At 55.6% G+C, this 17,090-nt stretch overlaps 1 protein-coding gene across 2 annotated transcripts in view; it reads right to left on the reverse strand.

Annotated features, from left to right (window-relative positions):
• Nucleotides 1-17,090, reverse strand: part of RAB11FIP3 (RAB11 family interacting protein 3) — a 95,821-nt gene that overhangs the window by 4,004 nt on the left and 74,727 nt on the right. For both annotated transcript variants that reach the window (XM_030798006.1, XM_012497303.2), the window contains 3 exons: nt 14,142-14,235; nt 11,719-11,822; nt 6,918-7,058 (listed from right to left, as the gene is read on the reverse strand). In XM_030798006.1, the coding sequence (XP_030653866.1) occupies nt 6,918-7,058; nt 11,719-11,822; nt 14,142-14,235 (339 nt within the window). The remainder of the gene's footprint in view (nt 1-6,917; nt 7,059-11,718; nt 11,823-14,141; nt 14,236-17,090) is intronic.

The following is a 17,090-nucleotide window of genomic DNA, read 5'->3' on the forward strand; positions in this document are numbered from 1 at the left end:
CCCAAAGTGCTGTGATTACAGGCGTGAGCCACCCCGCCGGCCATCCATGATGGTTTTTTTTAATATACTTTGGGTTTTGGAATAATTTTAGGTTTACAGAAAAGTTGAAGCCGAGTACGGTGGCTCACGTCTGTAATCCCAACGCTTTGGGAGGCCAACGGGGGAGGATTGCTTGGGCCCAGGAGTTTGAGACCAGCCTGGGCAATACAGTGAGACCCCCATCTCTACAAAAAAAATATAAAAATTAGCCAAGCATCGTGCGGATGCCTGTAGCCCCAGCTACTTGAGGGGCTGAGGTGGGACGATCGCTTGAGCCTGGAAGTACAAGGCTGCAGTGAGCTGTGATCCCGCCACAGCACTCCAGCCTAGCGACAAAGCAAGATCCTGTATCTATTTATTTACTTATTTTGAGATGGAGTCTTGCTCTGTTGCCCAGGCTGGAGTGCAGTGGCGCCATCTTGGCTCACTGCAAGCTTCGCCTCCCGGGTTCACGCCATTCTCCTGCCTCAGCCTCCCGAGTAGCTGGGACTACAGGCGCCCACCACCACGCCCGGCTAATTTTTTCTATTGTTAGTAGAGACGGGGTTTCACCATGTTAGCCAGGATGGTCTCAATTTCCTGACCTTGTGATCCGCCCGCCTCGGCCTCCCAAAGTGCTGGGATTACAGGCGTGAGCCACCGCGCCTGACCAAGATCCTATATCAAAAAAAAAAAAAAAAAAAGAAGTAGCAGCAGACACAGTGTAGTCCCCGTGGGCCCTGCACTGGCTTCCCCGGTGTGGTCACTGTTCTTCACTGTGGTGTTATGTGTCACAGCCACAGAGCCATATTGGGACACTCTGTGGACCACACTAACTGAAGACTGTGGCTTTCCCACGCGTGCCCTTTCTGTTCTGGCACCCCATCCGGCAACCACACTGCATTTGTTTGGTTTTTTGAGAGAGGGTCTCGCTCTGTTACCCAGAGTGCAGTGCAGTGGTGGAATCTCAGCTCACTGCAGCCTCGACCTCCTGGGCTCAAGAGATCCTCCTGCCTCAGCCTCCCAAGTAGCTGGGAGTACAGGCGTGCCCCACCACACGTGGCTAATTTTTAAATGGTTTGCAGAGACAGGGTCTTGCTATTTGCCTGAGCTGGTCTCCAACTCTGGGCTTAAAGGCTCCACCCGCCTCGGCCTCCCAAAGTGCTGGGTTTACAGGCGTGAGCCACCGTGCCCGGCCCTCTTTTCTGTTTATTAATCATCATTTATTTGTGTCACTATCAACTCATGCACTTTATGTTTTGGATTGTAATCCAGTGCTATCACTATGAGTTTGTTACTTAAACTGTTCCAGCTTTGGCGTCTGGCAACTCCTTCAGCTGGCCTGTGTCCCTCTCAGATACCCTCCGTGTCTGTGCTCATGGGGGGTTTGTAGTGTAAGCGCCTTCTCATTTTCAGATACTACACATTGCTGCAGGCTTAGACTGCGTTTTCCCTGTCCCAGCCTCAGAACTGGCCATGTCTCCGAGGAACCCTGGATCTTCTCCATAATCCAGTTGTCCTCACCATCCCGTTACCCTGCCGCCGTTCTAATTCAATCCAACCTGCACCCACACCCAGAATTTGGTGTAAGTGGAAACCCAGGGGCAGCACAGGGCTGGGCAGGAAGGGCTTCAGGTGTCCTCTACCTAGCAGGGGACTTGCTGTTGCTTTGCAAACTGATGACTGAAACCAGGGGCAAAGCAGATGCAACCCCTTCCAAAGAGCACCGGCCGGCCTCTGCACTGCTGTGGAGGCCACGGGGTGCCCGGGACAGGCGCGCTCCAGGACTTGTCTGGGGCTGGTGAGACCCCTGGCCACAGGTGTTTGTCAGGACACGGGTGCTTGGTGGTGCCACTCTGGTGTGTGCTGGCGCCCTGCAGTCCAGATGCCTCCTCTAGCGTGGGGATGGGTGTGACCCAGCTGTATGTGGGTGGGGACCCTCCTGTGTGCTCGAGCCTCGCCTTTATCTAACTTCCACGGTTCCTGGTGCTACCCACTTTTGAGCCTTCATGTACCAAGATGCAAACGCCGGTACGTGTCGCCCGTGTGGCTGCTCCGAGATGCGAACCCCGGTGCGTGTCGCCCGTGTGGCTGCTCCGAGATACGAACCCCGGTGCGTGTCGCCCGTGTGGCTGCTCCGAGATGCAAACCCCGGTGCGTGTCGCCCGTGTGGCTGCTCCGAGATACGAACCCCGGTGCGTGTCGCCCGTGTGGCTGCTCCGAGATACGAACCCCGGTGCGTGTCGCCCGTGTGGCTGCTCCGAGATGCGAACCCCGGTGCGTGTCGCCCGTGTGGCTGCTCCGAGATACGAACCCCGGTACGTGTCGCCCGTGTGGCTGCTCCGAGATACGAACCCCGGTGCGTGTCGCCCGTGTGGCTGCTCCGAGATACGAACCCCGGTGCGTGTCGCCCGTGTGGCTGCTCCGAGATACGAACCCCGGTGCGTGTCGCCCGTGTGGCTGCTCCGAGATACGAACCCCGGTGCGTGTCGCCCGTGTGGCTGCTCCGAGATGCGAACCCCGGTGCGTGTCGCCCGTGTGGCTGCTCCGAGATACGAACCCCGGTGCGTGTCGCCCGTGTGGCTGCTCCGAGATACGAACCCCGGTGCGTGTCGCCCGTGTGGCTGCTCCGAGATACGAACCCCGGTGCGTGTCGCCCGTGTGGCTGCTCCGAGATACGAACCCCGGTGCGTGTCGCCCGTGTGGCTGCTCCGAGATGTGGCGCAGGGTGTTGTTTGCGTTAGGAGTGTGTGCAGCTGTGCTTTCTGGGCTACACCTTTGCCATCTGCCTTTCCTGTTGTTTTGCTGAGTGGAGCATACTAAGTTCCATTCTCCGCCTCTAACCCTGGAGTCCAGACGGCTCTACATACAGCTATTTTCTCCTTTCAAAGTAACACTTGAATGTTTTGTTCATAATTATGAAAACAAATTATGTTTTAATTCTATTGAATTTCAAAACTACAGATAAGCAAAGAGAAGAAAATAAAGAGCCACACAGCCTCACATACAGCAGCACTGCCCTCCCGAGGCCTGACCCCTCTTTCTTGCCTCCTTGCCCCAGTCTCTCGCTGTCCATCAGACACACTCAGCTCTGCCCAGCACCGGGGTCAGTCTTTCTGCCTTCTCTCCTTTCATTATCAGGCTCAGGGGAGTCTACTCACATTTTCTGGAAGGACGAGCTATGCTACGTGGCACAAGCGAAGGCTTCTCTGGGCTTTCTTGGCTCACATGCTGCTAGAAAGCACCACACACCAGGGCCACGTTCACCCAGCTCACTCTGTGCCTGACGATGGGCCATGTACCCAAACGCCAGGGGTTCAGCAGGTGCCATAAGCTGCAAATCAGGCCCCGGTCTCTGTGGACATGCCCCTGTGGCCCCATCAGCCTTCACTCCAGCTCTCTGCAGCCTGCCAGGGGCTCCCATACTTTCTGGAAGCCCCTGGGGGCCCCACTCCCAGAGGTACCTGGCTTTTCCTAGAACCTCTCCCGGGCCCTGCGTCCTGAGATTCAGATCTCTGCCTGTGACCCTCATACAGCCCCATTCTGCTGATGACACATATTCTCCTTTCCCGGTCCCTAAACAAGGATGTCCAAAGTTCCGGCCTCTCTACTCCTCCATCTTCTCTATGCCCTTTCAGCTTTAACTCTCATCTCTAGTGAGGCCCCACTCCTGAAATCCAGCTGTTTTCTGGGCACTGCAACTGCACAGCCACCCGCCCCTGCTGTTCCCAGGAGGTTCCGACGCAGGTGCTGGGGGTCCTGCCTCCAGATCCTCTGCTCCTGAGGACCCCGGACTGAGACAGTGTCATTGCACTGACCAGGGTCTTCCTGTACACCAGATGGGCAGAGGCCAAGCTGGGGAAGTCCCCAAGATGCCAGAGGCCTCTGTGCTGGGCTGACCGCAGGTTGCTGACCAGAGGCCTCGTGCTGGGCTGACCTCAGGTTGTTGACCTGGGGCTGTAGGGGCCTCTAAGCGCCTGAGCAGCCCTGAGAACCACAAGGTTCCTGGTGGCCACTCCAGGAAGCTGCAGGAGGCTGACAAGGACCAGAACACGGTGGCACTGACCCCAAGGGCTAGGGCGGGCAGGCAGCTTGCTCACAGGAGGCAGTGACACTGGGCCCTGCTTGCTTCCTGAGGGCCTCGTGAGACCCCTATCTTGTGCCCCTCCACACCAGAGCACACAGAGGAGGCAGGATGTCCACACGGCTGTGTCTCAACCTCAGGCCCCGCGGAAAGGTCCCATGGGAGGTGCTCCCTGGCGCTCACAGACGAGAAACGTACTTTAATTTTGAGCCCACTCAACTGCACTGTGCCAAGGCCAGGGGAGAACACCGTCCTGGCTGCCCTGACCTTGCTCCCCAGAAGACAGTGCCCCACTGCAATGGCAGGGACAGAGGCCTCCCTGTGTGGGGCGTCCCACACAGCTCTCTCAGTGCAGGCCCCTTCCTGCCACCCACTTTTGAAAATGCCTAGGAGCTCTTCTTAGATAAGGCAAGTATCTTAGCTTTAAGAGCTGGAAGGAACACAAGCAAAAGAACCTGAAATCCTCTTATGAATATTTAAAACTACTGTATTTCAAAATCTAAAAGTAGTACACGCTCAGTTTAAAAAAGCCACATGAGGTGGCTCATGCCCATAATCCCAGCACTTTAAGAGGCTGAGGTGCTTCTGCTGAGAGTATGGAGAGGAAAAACAACAACAACAAAAAATCCCAACAACAACAACAATAACAACAACAAAAAGAGGCCAAGGTGGGACAATCGCTTAAAGCTAAGAGCTCAAGACCAGCCTGGGCAACACAGCAAGACTTTGTCTCTACCAAAAATGAAAAGTTAGCCGGGTATGATAGAGCACACTTGGAGCCCCAGCGACTCGGGGGCTGAGGCAGGAGGATTGCTTGAGCCCAGGAGTTCAAGGCTGCAGTGAGCCACGACAGGGCCACTGCACTCCAGCCAGGGGCACAGAGCAAGACCCCATCTCAAAACAGACAAACAAACAACTGTATAAAACAACTTCCTCCACCCTCACTACCCAGACACACAAGAAGGATAGAGAACTCGAGTCCTCTGACTATAGATATTTTAAGTTACCTGATGCTTTTTACTTTTACAGAAAATCAAGAACCGTCCCTTGCAAATGTATTTGTAAACACACACTAGGAATCCACAGCATGAGCTCCCAGATGGAGAACCACGGAGGCACCGTACTGCTTTAATGCTTGTGCCTCGGCGGGTACGGTGGCTCACGCCGGTAATCCCAGCACTTTGGGAGGCCGAAGTGGGAGGATTGCTTGAGCCCAGGAGTTCAAGACCAGCCTGGGCCACACAGCAAGAACCCCTGTCTCTATTTAAAATAATGATTTTTTGGCTGGGTGCAGTGGCTCACACCTGTAATCCCAGCACTTTGGGAGGCCAAGGCGGGAGGATTACCTGAGGTCAGGAGTTCAAGACTATCCTGGCCAACATGGTGAAACCCCGTCTCTGCTAAAAACACAAAAAATAGCTGTGTGCAGTGGTGCGAGCCTCTAGTCCCAGCTACTAGGGAGGCTGAGGCAAGAGAATTGCTTGAACCCAGGAGACAGAGGTTGTGGTGAGCCGAGCCGAGATCGCCCCACTGCACTCTAGCCTGCGTGACAGGGTGACACTTGGTCTCAAAAAAAAAAAAAAAGGCCGGGTGTGGTGGCTCACGCCTGTAACCCCAGAACTTTGGGAGGCCAAGGCAGGTGGATCATGAGGTCAGGGGATCGAGACCATCCTGGCTAACACTGTGAAACCCTGTCTCTACTAAAAATACAAAAAATTAGCCAGGTGTGGTGGCGGGCCCTGAAGTGCCAGCTACTTGGGAGCCTGTGGCAGAAGAATGGTGTGAACCTGGCAGGTAGAGCTTGCAGTGAGACAAGATCGTGCCACTGCACTCCAGCCTGGGTGACAGAGCGAGACTCTGTCTCAAAAATAAATAAATAAATAAAAATAATATTTTCCCCTTTATTTTATATATATATATTTAAATTAATTAAATTTTTTTTGGAGATGGAGTCTCACTCTGTCATCCAGGTTAGAGGGCAGTGGCACGATCTCAGCTCACTGCAACCTCTGCCTCCAGGTTTAAGTGATTCTTGTGCCTCAGCCTCCCAAGTAGCTGAGATTACAGGTGCACACCACCATGCCCAGCTAATTTTTTTTTTTTTTTTTTTTTTTAGTAGAGACAGGGTCTCACCTTGTTGGCCAGGTTGGTCTTGAACGCCTGACCTCAGATGATCCGCCCACCTCGGCCTCCCAAATTGCTGGGATTACAGGCGTGAGCCACTGTGCCCTACCTCCTTTATGATATATTTTAATATAGTATCGTTAATCTCCCTTTTTGTTTTCCCACTTTTTCTGACTCATCCAAGGCTATGTCTCCAGATGAATGTAAAAGTAATTTTGTCAAGTTCCCTTAAAAAAAGATTCGTATTTTATGCAAAAAATTAGCCGGGCGTGGTAGTTGCCGCCTGTATTCCCAGCTACTTGGGAGGCTGAGGCAGGAGAATGGTGTGAACCCAGGAGGCAGAGCTTGCAGTGAGCCAAGATTGCGCCACTGCACTCCAGCCTGGGGGACAGAGCGAGACTCCATCTCAAAACCCCACCCCGCCCCCAAAAAAAGATTGGTATTTTAAAAAGACTGGATACATTAGTTAGACATAGATTTACAGAAACCAACATCCACACAGGGTCAGTCTTTGAACTGATCCCTTGTGGCCTTTGGGAGAGTTTTAAAGTCTTCTCCACATAGCTTTTCCCCTTTTTCTAAAATTCAGGTTATTCCTAGCCACTGCAGGTTCTGGGGTGGGCGGGCTGTCGGAACCTCTCCTGCCTGGCCTGCAGGTTCTGGGGTGGGCGGGCTGTTGGGAACCGCCTACCTGGCCTGCAGGTTCTCGATCTCAATGCTCTTCTCCCTCTCCATCTTGCACAGGAGCTCCTTCTGCCGCCGGGTCTCTTCCAGGACCATCTCGCAGGCTCTCAGCTCCTGCTCCTTCAGCTGCTCCTCCAGTGCGTTTGCTCTTGAAAGGCAAAGGGAGGAGCTGAGCTGTCTCCAGGTAGGGTGTGCAGTGGCTCCACCCATGCCCAGAAGCTGCCTCAGGACCTCCAGAGAACCTGCCTCCACCCCGGAGGAGGGCGCCGAGAAGGGCATCCCCGAGCTCTGGTCAAGGCAGTTCTGAAGCAGCGAATACACCCCCAGATGGCCTCGCCTCCCACACTAAAGGTACCTGGGGTGGCCGAAGCAGTGTCCACTGCACCTAGGCCCAGCTGATACCCACAGGCACTGCCCGCTTGTGGCCTGCGGACCACAGCACTCAGAGGGCCTGAGCCCGCCAGGTAACTGCTCCTGGTGCACTCTGTGTTCATGCAGCTGCTCCACCTGCGGCCACTACACACAATGAGTGCGCTCACAGCCCAGAGGCACGGGGCCTCGGGAAGGAGCGTGAAGGTGCCAGGGCCCAAGGGCCACAGCATTTCCAGGAAGTGAGTGTCTGATGAAACACGTGGTCCGCGGCAGCTGAACACCTGAGAACTGAGTGTGCTGGCAGTGTCTGCCTTCAGCTGCAGTATACTCAGTTCATGGCACATCTCCCAAAGGTGCTCAAAAGGCTTCCTGAGTTGCCGGGTCCACATAGGAGCCAGGACGAGTCTGGCTCTGGCTGCTGGGCACATCTGGGCCCCAGAGGCTGTGAGGGGCCACAAGTGGAGGGGGGCCCACTCTGCTCCCAGTCCCCTCCAGGCTGGGGAAGTGGGTATAGAAACCAGTCCCATCCAGGTCACCTCAGAGCAGAGGCAGGGCAGGTGTCGGCTAGACCACAGGGGAAAGGGAACATTCCCACAGGACGGGGAGACCCTGGCCTTCCCGAGGTCTTCACAACCACCTGCAGGAGACAGGACTGAACTGTCCCAAAGAGAAGGGCACAGGCCCTGCCCACTGACACAGCACAGCCCATGCCCTCAGGCCCTGCCTCACACAGAGCCTCTTATCGTTGTGGTGCCTCACACGCAGGAGTGAACAGATGGCCAAAGATCACCAGCCACAACAGGAAAGCTTTCAACAGGAAGTGGCCAAAGCAAACACCAAGTGAGGACCCCAGGGAGACACAGGATGCAGGAGACAGCAGGGAAAGGCCCCTGAGCCAGCGGTCTCCGCGAGCCAAGAGCCACAGCTGCAGCGTCAGGGCAGCCTGCTGCAGAAGAGACAAACAACAAGGAACAGCTCCCAGGAACTGAAAGCGTGGGAAGGACAACCTAAAAGTCCGATTGAGATGCCGGGCTCATGCCTGTAATCCCAGCACTCTGGGAGGCAGAGGTAGGCAGATCACCTGAGATCAGGAGTTCGAGACCAGCCTGACCAATACGGTGGAACCCCGAATCTACTAAAAACACAAAAATTAGCCGGATGTGGTGGCGGGCGTCTGTAGTCCCAGCTACTCAGGAGGCTGACGCATGAGAATCATTTGAACCCGGGAGGCAGAGGTTGCACTGAGCAGAGATCACACCACTGTACTCCAGCCTGGGCAACAGAGTGAGGCTATGTCTCAAAAAAAAAAAAAAAAAATCTGATCAAGAGTTGAAGGAGAAAACTGAGAATATTACATAGAAAAAAAGAACAGAAAGATAAAATTAGAGATGAGGAAAGTTTAAAAAAGGAGAGGAAACATCCAGAAGGCCCACTATGTGACTAGCAGATGTTCACACAGATGAGAGGGAGAGACCACGTGGTGAAGTAACTTCAGAAGTCTTCCCAAAGCGGAAGGACACATTTTCCAGATTTAAAGGCTGAAAACCTAGGCCATGTGGCTCACGCCTGTAATCCCAGCACTTTGGGAGGCCGAGGCAGACGGATCACTTGAGGTCAGGAGTTCAAGACCAGTCTGGCCAACATGGTGAAACGCCGTCTCTACTAAAAATACAAAAATCAGCCGGGCGCAGTGGCACATGCCTGTATTCCCGGCTACTTGGGAGGGTGAAGCAGGAGAATCTCTTGAACCCGGGAGGCAGAGGTTGCAGTGAGCGGAGATTGTGCCACTGCACTCCAGCCTGGGTGACACAGCAAGGCTCTGTCTCAAAAAAACAAAACAAAATTAAAAAAAAAAAACGAAATAAAGGCTGAAAACCAGGTGCACAGCACGACAAATAATACACGATCCTCATCCAAGTATGCAGGGTGGGAAGCAGAAGTTACGGAGAACAGCAAGGCCCTGCGGCACCAGAGGCTGCTCAGTCACAGCACGGGGTCAGAGGTCTTCAAATTCTCAGGGAATTATATTTCTGACCTAGAATTTTATGCCCAGCTACACTATGGACTGGGGCAGGGTGGGAGGAATAAGCACTTCCACACAAGCAGTTCTCAGAGCATCTGGCTCCTGTGCTCCCTTTTCCAGGCAACTATCAGTGACATGCTCAGAAAATGAGTTGGCAAAACGGAAGACAATGTGGGACCCAGAAAATAAGGAATCAAACACTCGGAATTCCTAGGATGGCAGCTGTACGGCACAGCTAGAGAGCAAATGGCTCAGAACGGGTAGATGATACTGAAAACGGGAAACGTGTTGTTTAGGATGGTGGAGGTGAGCACCACAGGGAACAGCCACAGGAACTGAATGTGGCCGGGGCTGCGCTGCAGACGGTCAGTGGGCGGAGAAAGGCAACAGTGTGGACTTCACACCACACACACGAACTGATGAAAATACTCCAGACTCAAATGAAACCTCCACAGTCAACTCAACAAAGGCATCTAGGCTGGACACAGTGGCTCATGCCTCTGATTTCAGCACTTTGGGGGGCCAAGGTGGGAGGATCACTTGAGGCCAGGCATTTGAGACCAGCATGGGCAACATGGCAAGACCTCATCTCTATAAAAAATTTAAAAATTAGGCCGGGCACAGTGGCTCACGCCTGTAATCCCAGCACTTTGGGAGGCTGAGGCAGGCAGATCACAAGGTCCGGAGTTCAAGACCAGCCTGGTCAGTATGGTGAAACCCTGTCTCTACTAAAAATATAAAAATTAGCCCAGCATGGTGGTGCATGCCTGTAGTCCCAGCTACTCAGGAGGCTGAGGCAGAAAAATCGCTTGAACCTGGGATGCAGAGATTGCGGTGAGCCAAGATTGCGCCACTGCACTCCAGCCTGAAGACAGAGAGAGACCCTGTCTCAAAAAAAAAAAAAAAAAAAAAAAGCTGGGTGTGGTGGTGCACACCTGTAGTCCCAGCTACATCGAAGGCTGAGGTAGGCGGGTCGATTGAGCCTGGGAGGTGGAGGCTGTAGTCAGCACTCAGCCTGAGCAACAGAGCGAGGCCCTGTCTCTTAAACAAAACAAAACAAGCGCATCTGGCGGCCCCCCGGATTCTCCTTGACAAGGAGGAGACAGTGGTCTTCAGTGGCACGGCATATGTGTAGCGCACTACTGGAGTCCAGCCCCTTCACCAGCACGCCTGGCCCCTCTCCACGCTGCAGCAGGGGTTGGTGGTAGGCCCTCCTCGGCTGAGAATCCTGGAGAACGGGCAGCCGCCAAGCCCAGGGTCTTCACTCCACAAGAGAACACGCTTTGCTTTGTTAGAATTAAAATGATGTGCAAGTTATGCCCACAATCCCATGAGGCATTCCAATTCTCAGTGCTCACAGGGCAGACGGATCTGAAGTTGAAGGGCAGGTCATGAATGTTACTACTGTGCAGGGTGAGGGCGGGGGCCTTGGGGGTGCTGACCGCAAATGCCCTGCTGCCAACACACGTGTGTGCAGGCTGCTCAGGGCCCTGAATCTACCTGCTCAGTGGTGACGAAGACACTGAAGCTTCAAGGGACAGGGCCCTTGGCTGAGGTGAGAATATGTGGAGGAGCTGGGATGTGCCCAGGCAGCTGGACAGGGACAGAAGCTCACAGGAAGAATCTGTTCTGCAGATTCCACAGGTGCCTCCCAGGCCTCCTGGCTGCCTTCTCTCCCCACAAGAGCTGCCGGTGCCCAGCTCCAGGTGGCATAGCCTGGGTAGCTGACTCCTGGGACAAGCTCATCTTACTTTGCACGAGAAACAGTGCTGCAAATCAGCTATGAGACAACATGGTGTGCCTCGTTTGAAAAACACTGAGAATTACACGGTATTCTAAGAAAAGTCTGCAAACGAGAGTGGGGTAAGCAGCCCCACTCTTTCCCTGCAAACACGGTGTCACACTTCGCTTCCTCCCTAGCACTCCTGCCCACAGTGATGAGACTGCGCATCCTGTCGCGTATTCAGCAGTCTCTGCTCATTTCGCTTTCTGCTGCTGAGCAACTTCTCTAACCTGCATTCTTCCAGGATGGGCAAACCCCATATGGACCAGAGTGGTGGGAGAGCCGCACCTCCAGGCCTGCTGATGAGGCTGAGCACTGTGTGGGTTTGCAGTCAGTTCCTCCTCTGTGTGGGTCAGGTCTCAGCACTCCCGAGAGGGAGGCAGTGCCCTCCTCTGGCCCTCTGTGTGTCTAGGGTTCCACGAGAGCACCAGTCAGAGCCTCGGGTCGCCTGCCTGCAGCCCACTGGGTAGGCTCAGATGACCACCTGGCACCACCCCCTCAGCCGGCTTCCAACGAGGATGGACGGGTGGCCAAGCCCCTGGTATGTGAGGTAAAGAGAAGTAAATGGGGGCCGACAGGCGGGCACAGGAGGCGCCACGCGGAGGCCCAGGTCTCCTGGCCCAGGCTCACCTGTGCACCAGCTGCAGGTTCTCCTGCCTCAGGCGGCTGTGTTGCTCACCGGTGGCTGCCGTGTCCTTTTCCAGCTCCAGCACACGCCTTTCCAGGAAGACAACCTTGGCAATGAGACCAGGCTTCAGGATCAGGCAGCCACAAGCAGAAGGGCCTGCACCCCCAAGGGAACTACCCGGGAGGCCGCCTGGGGATTTTCTCAGCACAGAATCAGATCCACCTAGCTAGGCTGGTGTTGGATCCAACTTACCTCTGGAACTTGTCCCATAAACCCACAAAGGTGCAGCTCCTAATGGGGCCGGGATCTTGGGGAGCACTGTCATCTCAACACCACAAATGCACACAGTGCCGCAGCTCTGAGGGCTAGGGGCCCAGGGGTGCCTTTGGACGGTCTGGCTGGTGGGCAGCAAGACTCAGCCCCCAACACACAGTTGGGTCTCTGCTCAGCCAGATGCAGCTCACAGAGGCAGCCCAGGTGCCCATGGATGAAAGGGACGGACAGACCCGGATCTCAGTCCCTCCCTCCCTCAGAGAGTTCACACCAAGATGAGAGTCAGACACCTGCAGAGGTAGGAGGAGTGAAGGGAGCAGAGGAGGACTTAGCCTGGGTCAGCAGACTTGAGATGCTAGAGAAGTTGTAGGGAGGAGGTGGTGGGGGTGCAAGAGGAGGTGAGGTACAGGAGGAGGTGAGAGAGTACAGGAGGAGATGGGGGTATAGGAGGAGGTGGGGCAGAAGGAGGTGAGGGGATATAGGAGGTGAGGGGTGCAGGAGGAGGTAAGGGGGTACAGGAGATGAGGGGGTACAGGAGGTGAGGGGGTACAGGACATGAGAGGGTGCAGGAGGATGTGGGGGTACAGGGGGTGAGGGGGGGTGCAGGAGGAGATGGGGGTGCAGGAGGACGTGTGGAGGGTGCAGGAAGAGGTGAGGGGGTACAGGAGATGAGGGGGTACAGGAGGTGAGGGGGATTCAGGAGAAGGTGAGGGGGGTTCAGGAGAAGGTGAAGGGGGTACAGGAGGAAGTGAGGGGGGTACAGGAGGAGGTGAGGGGGGTACAGGAGGTAAGAGGGTGCAGGAGGAGGTGAGGGTACAGGAGGAGGTGAGGGGGTACAGGAGATGAGGGGGTACAGGAGGTGAGGGGGTACACAAGGAGGTGAGGGGGTACAGGAGGAGATGGGAGTGCAGGAGGAGGTGAGGGGGTACAGGAGGAGGTGAGGGGGTACAGGAGGAGGTGAGGGGGTACAGGAGGAGGAGAGGGGGGTACAGGAGGAGGTGAGGGGGTGCAGGAGGTGAGGGGGTACAGGAGAAGGTGGGGGGTACAGGACGAGGTGAGGGAGTACAGGAGGAGGTGAGGGGGTACAGGAGGAGATGGGGTACAGGAGGTGGGGGGTACAAGAGGAAGTGGGGGTACAGGAGGAGGTGAGGGGGTGCAGGAGGAGGTGGGGGTGCAGGAGGAGGTGAGAGGGATGCAGGAGGTGAGGGGGATGCAGGAGGTGAGGGAGTGCAGGAAGAGGTGAGGGGGTACAGGAGGAGGTGAGGGGGTATAGAAGGTGGTGAGGATGTACAGGAGGAGATGAGGGGTACAAGAGGAATTGAGGGGGTACAGGAGGAAGTGAAGGGGTCACAGGAGGTGAGGGGGGTGCAGGAGCTGAGACGGAGTCTTGCTCTGTCGCCCAGGCTGGAGTGTAGTGGCACAATCTCGGCTCACTGCAACCTCCGCCTCCCAGGTTCAAGCGATTCTCCTGCCTCAGCCTCCCGAGTAGCTGGGATTACAGGTGCCCGCCACCATGCCTGGCTAACTTTTATGTTTTCAGTAGAGACGGGCTTTCACTATGTTGGTCAGGCTGATCTCAAACTCCTGACCTCAAGTGATCCGCCCACCTAGGCCTCCTAATGTGCTGGGATTACAGGCGTGAGCCACAACATCCAGCTGAAAAGTGGGTCTTGACCACGGCAAGGCTGCCTTGCCCTGGCTGCTGTCACCCATTCAAGTCCCCAGGAGAAGCCCGTTCCTCAGGTTGTTGGCTCTGCAGTAACTGCAGTGCCAGCCCTCTTCTCCAAATCATGGGTGCCCCAGGTGGCATCTCCACGGGCCTGGTGGACTGAATGTCTGGGTGTCCCCCAGCCCGACTCAGACACCGTGGGGGTGGGATACCCAAGGGCGCTCGCTCACTGCCCAGTCCACTCCTCCCAGCTGGCCCTTCGTGCACAACAGGAAGATCCCTTTTTCTCACATGGCCACGAGACCCCTTGGGGAAACCCGCCAAAGAGCGTCAGGGCTGGACGGAGGGTCTGGGGAGCCCTGGATGACACGGGGCCACCTCCGGCTGTGCTGTCTCCACCTCCTGGGATGTCTGCAGAGGCCCTTAGGTGTGGCTGTGTTCTAAATCCCCTACTTGCCACCTACCCAGCCCTCCAGGGCCTACCTTGTCAGCAATGTCCTCCTCTGGGCCCTCCACGAGCTCGGGGGAAGGGTCCTCCAGGGCCTCCATGGTCAGGGCCCCTGACTGGTGCAGGTACCTATGGAAAAGGCACAACAACAGAGGGAAGAAAGGGAAAAACCACAGGACAAGCTCTGTCAGCACAAGCACTCCCAAGTCAATCTGAAAAGCAGGCAGCAGCACTGCAGAGGACAGGTCCTCCCCTGATCTGGGTGGTGGTCTTCCCCCACTTAAAGCACTATATACAGGGGGAGGTCCCAGGCTGGACCTCTTTACCAGGGGCTGGGAGAAAGCAGGCCGTGTTCTGTGGTCTCAGAGTCCTCCTGGCGCTCTTTGGAACCTGACAGAACACGACTTCAGTCCCGGCCAGCGAGTGGCAGAGAGGACTTTGTACTTGGCTACAATAAAACTTGCCCTTCTTCGCAGAGACACGAACAATCTATTCTCTACCAGAGGCCTGTGAGACATCAGCTCAGGACCTCGACCTGCAGACACCTCCCCTGTGTGCACACTCTTTTTTTTTTTTTTTTTTTTTGAGACGGAGTCGCGCTCTGTCGCCCAGGCTGGAGTGCAGTGGCGCAATCTCGGCTCACTGCAAGCTCTGCCTCCGGGGTTCACGCCATTCTCCTGCCTCAGCCTCTCCGAGTAGCTGGGACTACAGGCGCCCGCCACCACGCCCGGCTAATTTTTTTTGTATTTTTAGTAGAGACGGGGATTCACCGTGGTCTCGATCTCCTGACCTCGTGATCCGCCCGCCTCGGCCTCCCAAAGTGCTGGGATTACAAGCGTGAGCCACCGCGCCTGGCCTGTGCACACTCTTGATCTCAGACTTTCAAAGGTGCTTTCTGTGGCAGGAAGAGTGAGGGTCCCAGGAAAGGTGTGGATCCCAGAAGTCTCACTCAGTGTCACCCTCATGGACACACTGGGAAACTGGTCCGACCAAGTCCAGGAAGACACCAGACACGTGTCCTCTGTGGCACCAGCTCCTGTGGACACACCCCCAGCCCCGCAGGCCATGCCAGGTTACTACGTGGGCCAGGCTCGGGGACACAGCCTCATGGTCCTGCGTGGACGCAAAGGCCCATAGGCTGCGGCCTTGGGGCAGGGAGTGTGAACTTAGGCGCACAGTAAACGCATGCTTGTGGTCACCACATAGCCAGGTTCGCTGTGGTGAATCGGCACCAACCCGAACTTGCTGAGAGTACAGAAAACTCTCAGAGCACTTGCACAGAAGAGCCAACAGCAAAGGTGCATGTCCAGTTCTTTATACATCCTGGGAGCCTCAGTACCAAGCCAGGCTCCAGGCTGACAGCCTGATGCTCAGAACTGCGTGACCATTAAAAAGCATTGGCCCTCTCTGAGCTTCCTTGCCTGTGAAATGGGGGGACCCTCTCCCAGCTTCCTTGCCTATGAAATGGGGGGACCCTCTTCCAGCTTCCTTGCCTGTGAAATGGGGGACCCTCTCCCAGCTTCCTTGCCTACGAAATGGGGGGACCCTCTCCCAGCTTCCTTGCCTGTGAAATGGGGGGACCCTCTCCCAGCTTCCTTGCCTACGAAATGGGACCCTCTCCCAGCTCCTTGCCTATGAAATGGGGGGACCCTCTCCCAGCTTCCTTGCCTATGAAATGGGGGGACCCTCTTCCAGCTTCCTTGCCTATGAAATGGGGGCCTAGAGGCAACCGAGGTTTAACCAAGGCCATGCATACAAACAGCCTGGCTAGGGACATAGCAGAGTAAGAATTCCATAAAATGTTAATATTTTTCCACTGAAAATGTCTACCAAGTGTATGAAGTTCGATTTGCTTCTCAGTACAGACTGGGTTTGAACATTTCCATCTTTTTCCCCATAAACGCTCTGAGGGGGAAAAAAGACGGTATCTTCGCCCCTGGAGACAAGCCCTGTGAATGTGCACCAGCTGGAACACACCAGCGCCCTTCTGGGGCTCTGGGGATTTCATCAGATTCTCAAAAGCTGCTGCTGATACAGATCATGTTCTTGGCCAGTCGCTGCTCTTAAACGCCCATGACCTTGCCCCCAAACAGGAGCCACTCCAGGCAGGAGGCTGCAACCCAGAGCCCATCCTGAGAGGCCATGACCTGGAGCCTGTCAGCACTTCTGAGCTGTCCTAGAGGCGGAGGCACTTCTGGGGCTGACTCGGGGACAGGGCCATCCCCAGGCACCCGCTGTGCAGCCACCACACATGGCCACCAACGTGAGGCAGAGGGTCCTCAGCATGGGTCATGGGGCTGCTTCTTTATTTATTTAAATTTGTTTTTTTTTTTTTTTTTGAGACAGTCTTGCACTGTCACCCGGGCTGGAGTGCAGTGGTGCGATCTCAGCTCACTGCAACCTCTGCCTCCCAGGTTCAAGCGATTCTCCTGCCTCAGCCTCCCAGATAGCTGGGATTACAGGCACCCACCACCATGCCCAGCTAACTTCTTGTATTTTTTTTTTTTTTTAGTAGAGACGGGGTTTCACTATGTTGGCCAGGCTGGTCTCAAACTTCTGACCTCGTGATCTGCGCGCCTCGGCCTCCCACAGTGCTGGGATTACAGGCGTGAACCACCGCGTCCGGCCGGGGCTGCTGATTTAAATTCCCTAGAAAGAGGGATTCTCCAGCTACACCACACCCTCACTTGGGAGGACCCTCCCCCCAGAGAGGGAGATGTGGAAAAAGCCTGACCTGCCCCACAAGGCAGTAGGTCGAGCCTGGCTGGTGAGCGAGGAGGAGGAGGTGGTACGGGGATCCCTGAGGCCTCCCACCCAGGGCGCCGAGACCTGCCTGCTGTGAGCACTTCCTCCTGTCCTGATGGACTCTGCCCAGAGCCCCCGGTCCCTGCATACACAGCTGACTGGAGAAAGCCACTTTCATTTCATGCACAGGGACAGAACAAGGCTGAGGGAGGTGAGCAATGCAGCCAGGCCTGGAGGCT

This window comes from Nomascus leucogenys, chromosome 18 (assembly GCF_006542625.1).
Source record: "Nomascus leucogenys isolate Asia chromosome 18, Asia_NLE_v1, whole genome shotgun sequence".
Classification (NCBI taxonomy): Eukaryota; Metazoa; Chordata; class Mammalia; order Primates; family Hylobatidae; genus Nomascus; species Nomascus leucogenys.